Source organism: Setaria viridis, chromosome 3 (assembly GCF_005286985.2).
Source record: "Setaria viridis chromosome 3, Setaria_viridis_v4.0, whole genome shotgun sequence".
Lineage (NCBI taxonomy): Eukaryota > Viridiplantae > Streptophyta > Magnoliopsida > Poales > Poaceae > Setaria > Setaria viridis.
Window position 1 is genome coordinate 18827046 of NC_048265.2, and position 11621 is coordinate 18838666.

At 62.6% G+C, this 11621-nt stretch overlaps 2 protein-coding genes across 2 annotated transcripts; both read left to right on the forward strand.

The window, feature by feature from the left end:
- Positions 1–1805: 1805 nt before the first annotated feature.
- On the forward strand, positions 1806–3687 carry LOC140222370 (uncharacterized; the record flags this gene model as incomplete). Its single annotated transcript, XM_072292772.1, has 1 exon — positions 1806–3687. A coding segment is annotated over one exon (1878 nt), but the record flags the coding sequence as incomplete, so codon positions are not given.
- Positions 3688–5221: 1534 nt separating this feature from the next.
- On the forward strand, positions 5222–7044 carry LOC117847007 (uncharacterized). Its single transcript, XM_072292773.1, has 2 exons — positions 5222–6176; positions 6363–7044. Exons 1-2 carry the CDS (start codon positions 5346–5348, stop codon positions 7005–7007), a joined length of 1476 nt encoding a protein of 491 aa, XP_072148874.1. The 5' UTR covers positions 5222–5345; the 3' UTR covers positions 7008–7044.
- The last annotated feature ends 4577 nt before the right edge of the window (positions 7045–11621 follow it).

Here is an 11621-nt window from a genome sequence, read left to right on the forward strand (position 1 = left end):
CAAAATCCTATGGGTCCCCCCGTCGGCCTCGTCATAAATACGCTGCAGGCCTGGCAGAGGAAAGGATGACCGCGCCCCTCACGCAACCCGTCGCAAGTACCCGTGCAAGACCGCACTGTGCAGGCTACAGTGCCGGCGGCTGACTCCCATTCGCCGCAGGGTACTCATGGCCTGCGCCGGCCGGAGCGGAGGAGAGACCGGCCTGTCCTCGGGCCCCGCGCACCCTCGGGTCCCGCGCGCCCGGCAGTAAGGATGTGACGCCCTCTCTCCGGGAGCCGTCATCCGAACGGTGGCATCCACCGTCCTCCCCAACAGACACCAGAATCACGACGAAACGCCTTCATCATGACCCGACGCCTACAAGTGCCGAAGGAGCTATCTGTAGGGAGCAACGACAGCAACGACAGTTGGCACACGGCCGCCTCCCCCTCCGGCATGCACGCCGGCGTTCGCCAGGAGCCGGCAGAGGCGTCGGGTGCCTAGGAACTTGCTCCTCCTTCCTGCCGTATTTTTTACCATTTTACGCTTTACTCTTTACGGTCCTCTTCACCCGATCCCAGCTGTAACTCCGGCCACCCCCCTTGCGATATAAAAGGAGGAATCCAGGGCCGGAGGGGGGATGGGCTTCTTCTCGGACAAGCCACAGCACACAACGACTCTCCTTAAGAGCACAAGCATGAAAGAGACTTGGGGCCAGTCCCTCTCTCGTCGATCTGTAACCCCTACTACAGAACCCCGCGTGGGCAATACGAGTATCCTCGATACTGGACGTAGGGCTTCCCTTGCCCGAACCAGTCTAACCCGTGTCTCCCACGCCACCACCTGAGGCTTTACGCGCATAAAAGAAATTTACTAGTCTAAGTCTTGATCCGCCGATCTTGACAACGACAGTTGGCGCGCCAGGTAGGGGACCTTTGCGCGTACATTCCCAGCCTCAGATGGCCAATTACGATCGTAGCTTTGCTCCGGGCTCCCTGATCCGATTCGGGAGCCTGGACTTCCTCGCCACCGGGGAAGGGATCGAGCTGATCCCTGTCCTTGTCCTACCCGCTCGCCCAGCTGCCCCCGGCCCTGCCGCCGGGACGGCGGCGAGCGGTCGCTCGCTCACCGGAAGGACCTCACCAGGGGGACAGCCCTTCGGGCTACGCAACGCCACGGGGGCTTACGGACGCCTCCTAGCGCGGTCCGTGACCACGTCGCCCGCGAGCAACGAGCTTGTAGGCGCGACGGGGACAATCTCTGACGCTGGCTCCAGCAGCGGGAGTCCCCACCCCTCGTGCGAGTGCCTTGTGGTCGACGCGCACTCCGAGGGATCCAACGGCAATGATGCCGAGGGGAGACGAGGGGCTCCCCCCTCGCGCGCCGCAGCTACAACCGGAGCCTTACCAAGGGCCCCGGAGTGTTCTCGGCAACCAGAGGCGCGCATGGGCGCCCGCCCAGAAGTCGAGCACCCCCACCACGAGGGGGGAGCGCGACAACGGGCGCGCGACGTCCAGCAACGCATCTGCGCGGACGAGGAGTGTCCGCAGCTCTTCGCCCGCGCTAGCCAAAACGTCGCAGCCGCGGCGGTGTTGCTCCGACAGCTCCCCGAACCAGCGACGCCCGAGGAGCGATGGGCACGCCAAGAGATGCGCAACCTGCTCGAGTGCGCTGCCGTCTAGCAGGCGGAAAGTTCGGCGTCCCGGCGACGCGGGCCGAACGCCAGCCGGGCGACGCCCGACGCGCCCCCAGAAAGGCGGGGGGAATTTGTCCATCAACCCCCTCCGGGGGCGAATGAGGCCGCGTCCGCCTGACGGACCCCGCCACCCGCGGGAGGCGAGGCTCGATCCGTCCACCAGCGCGTCGGCCCCGTCCGCGACGCCCGCAACACCCTGAACGCGCGGAGACGTTCCCGCGCGGATAGGGAGGACGGGGTGGATCGAGGCTACCACGTCCACCGTGGCGGGCGCTACGACAGCGGGGAAGACCGCAGCCCGAGCCCCGGTCCGGCTGGGCCCCGGGCCTTCTCTACACGCATCCTGAACGCGCCCTTTCCGCCGTGCTTCAGGCAACCCACGAGTATAGCCAAATACTCGGGGGAGACGAATCCTGGAGTGTGGCTCAGCGATTACCGGCTTGCATGTCAAGCCGGCAGGGCGGATGATGACCTGTTTATCATCCGCAACCTACCCCTCTTCCTGGTTGACTCCACGCGAGCTTGGCTAGAACATATCCCTTCGGGACGCGTTCGCAGCTGGAACGACCTGAAAGAGGTTTTCATAGGAAACTTCCAAGGCACGTACACGCGCCCCGGCAACTCCTGGGATCTCCGGAGCTGTCGTCAGGGGGCGGACAAGTCCCTGCGGGATTACATCCGGCGCTTCTCCAGAAAGCGCACCGAGCTCTCCAACATCGCGGACGCTGACATCATAGGAGCCTTCCTAGTAGGGACCTCCTGCCGGCCCCTCGTCCACGAGCTGGGGCGCCGAGGCCCGCGAACCACGGAGGAGCTCCTCAATATCGCCACTAGCTACGCCTCTAGCGAGGAGGCCGTCGGAGCGATCTTCGACCGTTCCAAAGGCAAGGCGAAACGGGAGGAGGATGCCGACGAGGGCACCTCCAACCGCCAGCAGAAGAAGAAGGGCAAGCAACGGCGCGAGGCCCCCCTCGTGGCCGCGGTCGAGCGCAAGCGGGGGCAGCCGCCCCCCGAAGGCGCTCCCGGCTTCTTCGACAAGTTGCTCGAGGGACCGTGCCCGAACCACGAGTTCCCCGTGAAGCACGCCTACAAAGACTGTAACCTCATGAAGAGGTACTTCGTGGGCAATCCGGTGAAAGGCGACCGGAAGCGGAAGCCCGATGAGGAAAAGAAGGGCGACGAAGAGAAGGAAGACGGCTTCCCTAAGGTCGACGGCTGCTTCATGATCTTCGGCGGCTCCGCAGCATACGACACCAAGCGCCAGCAAAAGCTGGAGCGCCGGGAGGTCTACGCGGCCGAGCCTGCGACCCCGGCCTTCCTCGACTGGTCCGGGCCGACCATCACCTTCGATAGGTCCGACCACCCTGGACGCGTCCGGCATCCGGGGCGTTACCCTCTCGTCGTCGACCCCATCGTCGGCACGACGCGCCTCACCAAGGTACTCATGGATGGGGGCAGCGGTCTCAACCTCCTCTACGCCGAGACTCTCGACGCTATGGGGATCGACCGCTCCCGCCTCTGTCCCAGCAAGACACCTTTCCATGGCGTCGTGCCAGGGAAGCAGGCGACGCCTCTCGGGCAAATCGACCTGCCCGTTACGTTCGGGACCCCTTCCAACTACAGGAAGGAGGTCCTCACCTTCGAGGTGGTGGGGTTTCGCGGAACCTACCATGCCATCTTAGGACGGCCGTGCTACGCGAAGTTCATGGCAATCCCCAACTACACCTACCTCAAGCTCAAGCTGCCGGGGCCCAACGGGGTCATCACCGTCGGCACGACTTTTCAGAAGGCGTACGAGTGCGACGTCGAGTGTTGCGAGTACGCCGCGGCCATCACCGTCACGAGCGGCATGGCGGTCCAGCTTGCGGAGGTCATCGAGGATCAGCCCGACTCCAAGCAGTCGAACATCTCCTTTGAGCTCACCGAAGGTATCAAGGAAGTCCCTCTTGATCCCGGCTGTTCCAATGGAGGGGTTGTGCGGATCAGCGCGGCCCTATCCCCCAAATAGGAAAGCGCGCTCGTCGACTTCCTCCGCGCGAACAGCGACGTCTTCGCGTGGAAGCCCTCGGACATGCCTGGCATCCCGAGAGAAGTCGCCGAGCATTCCTTGAACATCAGGGCCGGCTCCAAACCAGTGAAGCAAGGCTTGCGCCGTTTTGACGAAGAAAGGCGCAGGGCCGTTGGCGAAGAGCTCCAGAAGCTTCTGACGGCCGGGTTCATCAAGGAAGTGCGCCACCCCGAGTGGCTGGCCAATCCTGTCCTTGTACCAAAAAAGAACGGGAAATGGAGGATGTGTGTCGATTATACCGGTCTCAACAAAGCGTGTCCAAAGGACCCGTTTCCTTTGCCACGCATAGATCAAATAGTCGACTCGACCGCCGGGTGCGAGACCCTCAGCTTCCTCGATGCATATTCCGGCTACCATCAGATCGCGAGGAAAGAGGCTGACCAGCTCGCTACCTCCTTCATCACCCCCTTTGGCCCCTACTGCTACGTTAAGATGCTGTTCGGCCTCAAAAACGCGAGGGCTACCTTCCAGCGATGCATGCTGAAGTGCTTCGGAGATCTCATCAGGCGGACCGTTGAGGCCTACGTTGACGACATCGTGGTTAAATCCAGGAGGGGTGACCAGCTCGTTCCCAACCTGGAGCTAGCCTTCGAAAGGCTGAGGGATAAGCGTATAAAGCTCAATCCCGAGAAATGTGTGTTCGGAGTCCCAAGGGGCATGCTATTGGGCTTCATCGTCTCCGTGCGCGGCATCGAGGCAAACCCGGAGAAGATAGCGGCCATCAGCGACATAGGGCTAATTTGGAACATAAAGGGGGTGCAGCGCATCATGGGATGCTTAGCAGCTCTGAGCCGCTTCATCTCGCGCCTCGGCGAGCGAGGTCTTCCTCTCTATCGGCTCCTGAAGAAGTCTGACCGCTTCGAATGGACCAGCGAGGCCCAGGAGGCACTTGACCGACTCAAGGACCTCCTAGCGAAGGCCCCGATTCTAGTCCCGCCCACCGACGGCGAGACCCTCCTGCTCTACGTCGCGGCAACCACCCAGGTGGTTAGCGCGGCCCTGGTAGTGGAACGGGAAGAAGAGGGACACGCTCTCAAGGTGCAACGCCCAGTGTACTTCGTCAGCGAAGTCTTGTCCGAATCCAAGACACGATATCCACAAATCCAGAAGCTCGTCTACGCCGTCCTCATCACGAAGAGGAAGCTGCATCACTACTTCACCTCCCATCTGGTAACGGTCGTTTCATCATTCCCTTTAGGTGAAGTAATCCGGAACCCAAATGCTACGGGGAGAATCGCGAAGTGGGGGCTTGAGCTCATGGACCAAGGAATCGCCTACATCCCCCGCACCGCCATCAAGTCTCAGGCACTTGCCGACTTCGTGGCTGAGTGGACGGAGGTTCAAACCCCATCGGCGCCGGAGGAGCAGGAGTACTGGACAATGTATTTCGACGGATCACTGATGAGGGCCCGCGCCGGAGCAGGCCTTGTCTTCGTCTCTCCATTGGGCGTGCGCATCAGGTACATGATCCGCCTCCATTTCCCTGCATCCAATAATGTCGCCGAGTACGAAGCCCTACTCAACGGGCTCCGCATCGCCATCGAGCTGGGTATCCGTCGGCTGGACGTCCGAGGAGACTCCCAGTTGGTCGTCGAACAAGTCATGAAGGAGTGGAGCTGCCACGACCCCAAAATGGCAGCCTACTGCAACAAGGTCCGTAAGCTCGAGGACAAGTTCGACGGGTTAGAGCTCAACCACGTCGCAAGGCGCTTCAACGAAGCCGCTGACGAGCTGGCGAAGGCGGCGTCCGGCCGAATGCCCGTCCCCGACGGCGTTTTCGTTGGCGACCAGTTGAAGCCTTCAATCCGCTATCCCGAGCCGGCAGGGGTCGGCGAAGCACTCCCAGCCCCGGGATCGGGACCCGAGCCAAGGGAGGTCGGCAACGCGCCACCTGTCCCAGACCCGAGCACCGGTCCCAAGGGAATCAACGCTGCTTTACCCAACTCGGCCCTGGAAGCCGATCCATCCGACCCCGTGGTCATGGAAGTCACGGCAGACCCCGCGGCGGGGGCCGACCCCCTGATCGACTGGAGAGCCCCATACCTCGACTACCTCGTCCGCGACACGCTCCCGGCAGACAGAACAGAGGCCCGCAGGATCGCGCGCCGCGCCAAATCCTTCACCATCATCGACCAGGAGCTCTACAAGAAAAGTCACACTGGGATCCTCCAGCGCTGCATCTCGATCGAGCAGGGAAAGGCGCTGATCCAGGATATCCACGCTGGGGCTTGTGGTCACCACGCCGCGCCAAGGACCCTCGTGGGCAACGCCTTCCGACAAGGTTTTTACTGGCCGACCGCGGTCGCGAATGCTACCCAGGTAGTCCGCACCTGTGAAGGATGCCAGTTCTTTGCCCGCCAGACTCACCTGCCCGCACAGGCGTTGCAAACCATCCCCATCACATGGCCGTTCGCGGTCTGGGGGCTGGATCTCGTCGGACCCTTCAAAAAGGCGCCCGGGGGCTTCACCCATCTGCTCGTCGCTATCGACAAGTTCTCCAAATGGATTGAAGCAAGACCGGTGGCGCAAATCAGGTCTGAGCAGGCGGTACAATTCTTCACCGACATCATCCACCGCTTCGGAATCCCAAATTCCATCGTCACCGACAACGGCACGCAGTTCACCGGGAAGAGATTCCTCCAGTTCTGCGACGACCACCACATCCGGGTGGATTGGGCGGCAGTGGCGCACCCCCGCACGAACGGGCAAGTCGAGCGAGCCAACGGCATGATACTCCAGGGTCTCAAGCCACGAATCTTCGACCGCCTTAAAAAGTTCGGCGGACGGTGGGTTGCGGAGCTTCCCGCAGTCCTCTGGAGCTTGAGGACGACCCCCAGCCGGGCGACGGGGTTCACCCCGTTCTTCATGATCTACGGGTCAGAGGCCATTTTGCCCACCGACCTAGAGTACGGGTCGCCGAGGGTAAAAGCATACGACGAACAGGGAAACCAGGCATCACTCGAGGACGCACAAGATCAACTCGACGAGGCGCGAGACGTAGCCCTACTACACTCGGCTAAATACCAGCAGGCCCTGCGGCGTTACCACAGCCGCAAGATACAAGGCCGCGCTTTCAACGTCGGTGATCTAGTGCTCCGCCTCGTCCAGGACAACAGGGGTCGGCACAAGTTGACTCCCCAATGGGAAGGCCCGTTCATCGTCGTGCAAGTGCTACGGCCAGGCACCTACAAGCTGGCAACTCCCGATGGGCAGGTCTTCAGCAATGCCTGGAACATAGAACAGCTAAGGCGCTTCTACCCATAGCTCTTATTTCCAAGTTCTGCATAAGTTTGCCTTCAATTCCGTTTTTTCCCTTTAAGCTCAGGGGCATCCGACCCTGGCCTCGTTCCAGGGTCGCATACCCCTCGGGGGCTATCAGTTTTGTTTTTCTGCGAAAAAAGAAACCCCGAGCCGTCTCGGTTCAGGCTTTCTCCTTTAAAGCTCAGGGGTATCCGACCCTGGCCTTGCTCCAGGACCGCATACCCCTCGGGGGCTATCAGGGGTCCCGACCCCAGCCACTTGGCGCCGCCTAAAAGAAACGTTTTTTATTTTTCAAAACCGAACACTCCCTTTCTAGACCTTTGGGTGCAAAAAAGAGAAGGATGCGTGAGCGGTGCTCAGGCAAGTTTGATCGGACTGCGAAAAAACCTACGCCCCAGCGGCTACGGCACCTTCGCTCATCAAAACTTACTGACGCACCCGGCGACGCAGTCTAAGCTTTCGAGCTCAAAGGGAACAGCAAAGGGGATCCGGATTTTTCGCGCAACAAAGTCATAGAACAGGCCCGTATGGCCAACGCAAAACGAGTTCAAAGACTGACATATTTACAACTTTTTGGGCGCCAGCCCGGTACAGCTAACTTGATGAGGGGTCGGCAGGAGGGACGGCTTCATCTTCCAGGAGCTTCGCGAGGGCCTCCGCCGGCGCGGTCACCGCTGCGTCGATCCCGTCCAGCTCAGCTTCGGTGTAACCGGCGGCGTACCCTTCGCTCATCCCGGCAAAATTGATGCCAGAATAATGGGAGCCGAAGACCCCGAAGGCTCGCCGCACGCCGAGGTGAAGCGCGTCCACGGCGATCTCGCGGCGCCGACGACGTACCCCAAGGACACGAGCCGGCAGAGAGCTCGACCCCTCCTCCGGAGCTACGCCAAAGTCGTCGCAGATGACGCGGACCGCATCTCGCAGGGCGCCGTGCTCGCCGCGCTCCGCGTCGAGCAAACCCTGCAACTTGGCGATTTCGGCTGCAGGGACCACCCAGAAAAGCCTACCAAGTCAAAGAACAGAACACAAACAACACAGGAACGCGGGAACGGAAAAAACCTCACCGTCAGCCTGGGTCTTCAACTCACGCTCCCGGTCGGCCCCTCGGGACACGGCGGACTGAAGTCCCTGCACTTGCGAGCGAAGGTGACCGGTCTCCACGCGGAGGGCTTCACGCTCCCCCCTCAGCTGTGCAAGCTCCTTGGCGTCACGGCGGGCCCTCTCGGCAGCAGCTTGAAGCTCCTCGGCGTCGCGGCGGGCCCTTTCAGCGACGGCCTGGAACTCCTCGAGGTCGAGGCGGGCCTTCTCAGTGACGGCTTGGAGCCTGGCCTCCGCACGCCGCGCCTCCTCCAACGCCGCCCGCTCACGCCCTTGCAGGTCGCGAACGACCCCCTGGGCGGCGTTGATCTGCAGGGACAGGTCCCTGGTGCGCTCCCTTTCAGCATTGAAGCGCTCCCAGAGACCCTGCTGCCGCCAGAGGAAATCAGATTTCCCCCGACTGCCCTCTTGGAGAGCCTGCAAAGCAACACGTCGTTAAGGCAAAAAGCGAGAGGGAGGTACTGATCACCAACAGTAGGAGCAACATACCTGGCTGCCAGGGAGGACGGTGTTGCCCAGAACCCCCAACGCTGAAGACAGAGCCGCCTGGACGTGGGCGATGCCGCCCTGCACCGCCTGCCACTTGTGCCACTCGGCGGTGTCGTCCAGCGCGAAGAGATGCCTCGGCGGGTCATCGCGGGATGACCAGCGAAGGACGGACCCTCTCCACGCCCTGGGAACGGAGGGAGCCGAGGCCGAGGTAGGTGCCGGCCGTGACGCTGCCGTCGAGGTCAGCACCATGGCACTAGAAGCCGCCGGGTCTACCGACGGCCCCGGCACCTGCACGCTCGTCGCCCCCGAGGCCGTCAGCGGTATCCCAGTAGGCACCTCCACCTCTGCCGCTGGAGCCACTCCCACGGGGGTGATCGGGGCAGAGGTCCCTGCCTCCGTCACCACTGCCTCCGCCGCCGCCGCGCCTCCGGAAGCAGGCGTTCCCTCCGCCTCTGATCCCGCCACGGATGCAGGGGCATCCGCCCTACCTCCCGTCGCCGCCGTCCCCTCTGCCTCGTCGGCGTCGAGGTCGATCACCTCCCCGGCCTGAGAACCCGGGAGGATCGCGCCTTGAGCTGAAGGGGCGACCGGGGGAACCGAAGGCGGAGTGGAGTCCTCTCCCCCTCCCGCGGCTGACGCCTCCCCCGCTCCGCCTTCCGCGGCCGTCCGCGGGGGCGCCTCCCGAATGGTGAGGGCGCCCGATCGGGGGGGGGGGGGGGAGAACCAGCTCCTCCTCCTCCTCTTCATCATCTTCCTCATCTTCATCCTCTTCATCATCGTCGTCGTCGTCGTCGTCGGACACAACCGACCCCCTTCGCCGCCGCTGGAACTCCTTGGCGGCCTTCTTCCGCTTCTTCGCCGTCTCCTTGTCCTTGCGGCGCTTCTGCGCCTCGGCATGGAGACGATTGCGAGTTCGCCGTTCGGCATCTTCCGGCACCGGCAGGAACGAGTCCACGACCCGGGTTAGTGGGCCCTGCAAACGCAAAACAGCTCCACGTTAGAGCCACGATCGCAGGATGTAAAGAAAAGAAGACGATGCCCAACTCCTTACCAGGTCTATGAAGCCCGCCTCCGGGCGCATCGGCGGGTGCCCGGGAATCGGGTACTCGACGTCCTTGTCCTCCAGCGCCTCCCGAATCCGTTGCTGGATCTCGGAGGCGGCAAGCGCGCCCGTAGCCAAGGCGGTGCCCTCAATCGGCGCGTCAGGGGTCATGGCGCCAAGCGGTCGGATCCGGAGCATCAACGGCGCCACCCGTCGGGCATGGTACGCTCCGATGACCCCGGCGCCGGTGAGCCCGTTCCTCTTCAGCCGCTCGATGGCTGCAGCAGGTCGGAGAACCGCTTCTTCTCCTTCTCCACCGGCCCGTACGCCCATACATCCGGCGCCGCGTCGATGGTACGGCCGGTGAAAGCCGGCAGGGGGGAGTTTGGGTAGTTCTTCACGTAGAACCACTGATTGTGCCACCCCTTATGAGACGCCGAGGTCTTCATCGTCATATACTCCTTGGAGCGAGTATGACGAAGGTGGATCCCGGCGCAACCGATCGGCACCGGAGGCGACCGCTGCTGGCTCCCGGCCTTCCCCAACTTCTGGTACAGGCTCACTGTGAAAAAGTATTTCCACAGCGAGAAGTGGGGCTCGATACCCAGGAATCCCTCGCACAGTGCGACGAACGCCGCAATGTGCTGGATCCCGTTGGGGTTGAGGTGCTGGAGCTCGAGCCCATAGTGGTGGAGGAGCCCGCGGAAGAAGCGGCTTGGGGGAGAAGCGAACCCCCGCTCATGGAAGTGAGCGAAGGAAACGACATAGCCGGAGGGAGGCGTCGGAATCTGCTCCGTCCCCGGCAGCTCCCACTTGCCCGCCGCCGTCCTCTCGCAGAGGAGGCCCTTCCGCACCAGGCTCTCGGCGCGCGAGGAGGTGAAATGGGAGACCCCCCAGGAACCCATCGCCGGAGGAGGGAAGAGATCGACGGAGACGGGAAGAAAGGGCGCGGCTTGGAGCGAAGGAAACGAGGCAGGCGCGGATGAACTGAGCGTGAGGCTGGAAGGCAAGAAGGCTCGAATGCAGAAGGAAGGCGGAGCCGGCACGGCGGGCCCCCGTTTTTATAGGAAAGGTACCGGGGAAGCCAAATCGACGCCCCGGCCGCCATAAATGCAGCGCCAGGTACGCCCCTGCCACGCCCGTTTCCTTTTCGAAAACCGCGTGCACGATCGGCCGCGAAAACATCCTATCCTCCTTGGTTCGCGGGACGGCGCTCCCCATAACTCCACTTCCCGGATGGCGCGCCCACGACGCTCCCCACGTTCGGCCCAGACGCAACGACCGCTCCGTTCCGGCCCAAGGCCCGCAGGGAGGTAAGAAAGGGATACGGGGCTGAAAACGCCCCTACGGCACATTACGGTCCAGAGGTTCGAAAGCTGGCCCAACACGGGTTCGACAGCTGCCTCAGGACATCCCCCGAGCAAGGGGTGAGAAGGGACGGGTCCGCTAGCGGCCAACACCCAGGCGAGCGAAAGCCAAGGGCGTCCCGACCTCACGTTCGAGTCCCGTCCGGTATAAAGTTCATGGTTTTTCCACGAGGAAAGGCAACGAGCCCCCAGATCCAGTCGAACGGATCCGGGAACTATATGAACTGACCGACGGGAAATTGGAGTGCGCCACCAGCTTGGCCCGAGCCGGACCCTCCCCCCCCCCCCCCCCCGAACGGGGACCGGGACTCCACTCGAACCTACCCGTTTGCAGCTCAAACGAGCACCACGGTTCGTCCTACGAGGATAACGTGGCCCGGCTCAAACCCTCCGTCCTAGCGAACGGACGCTTGAGGGACAACGATCAAAAGTCGACCTAGCCTCCCGATCGGTTTCCTGCAACGAGCAGGAGCTCGGGGGCCAGCATCGCAACCAACGACCACGCGTGTGGTCACAATTCGCAGGTTCCCCGGCCAAGCTGAGATAAAACAAGCGCGCCATAAAACAGAGCCCGCGGCGAAACAGCTAAAGAAGCCTCCGGAGGAGCACTTCTGCTCC

Bases quoted from the DNA above. Each gene is read 5' to 3' on its own strand.
- LOC117847007 (XM_072292773.1), top strand. From the start codon at position 5,346: ATGAAGGAGTGGAGCTGCCACGACCCCAAAATGGCAGCCTACTGCAAC. The intron at 6,177-6,362 runs GTCGGACCCTTC...AACGGCACGCAG, and splicing joins CGGTCTGGGGGCTGGATCTC to TTCACCGGGAAGAGATTCCT.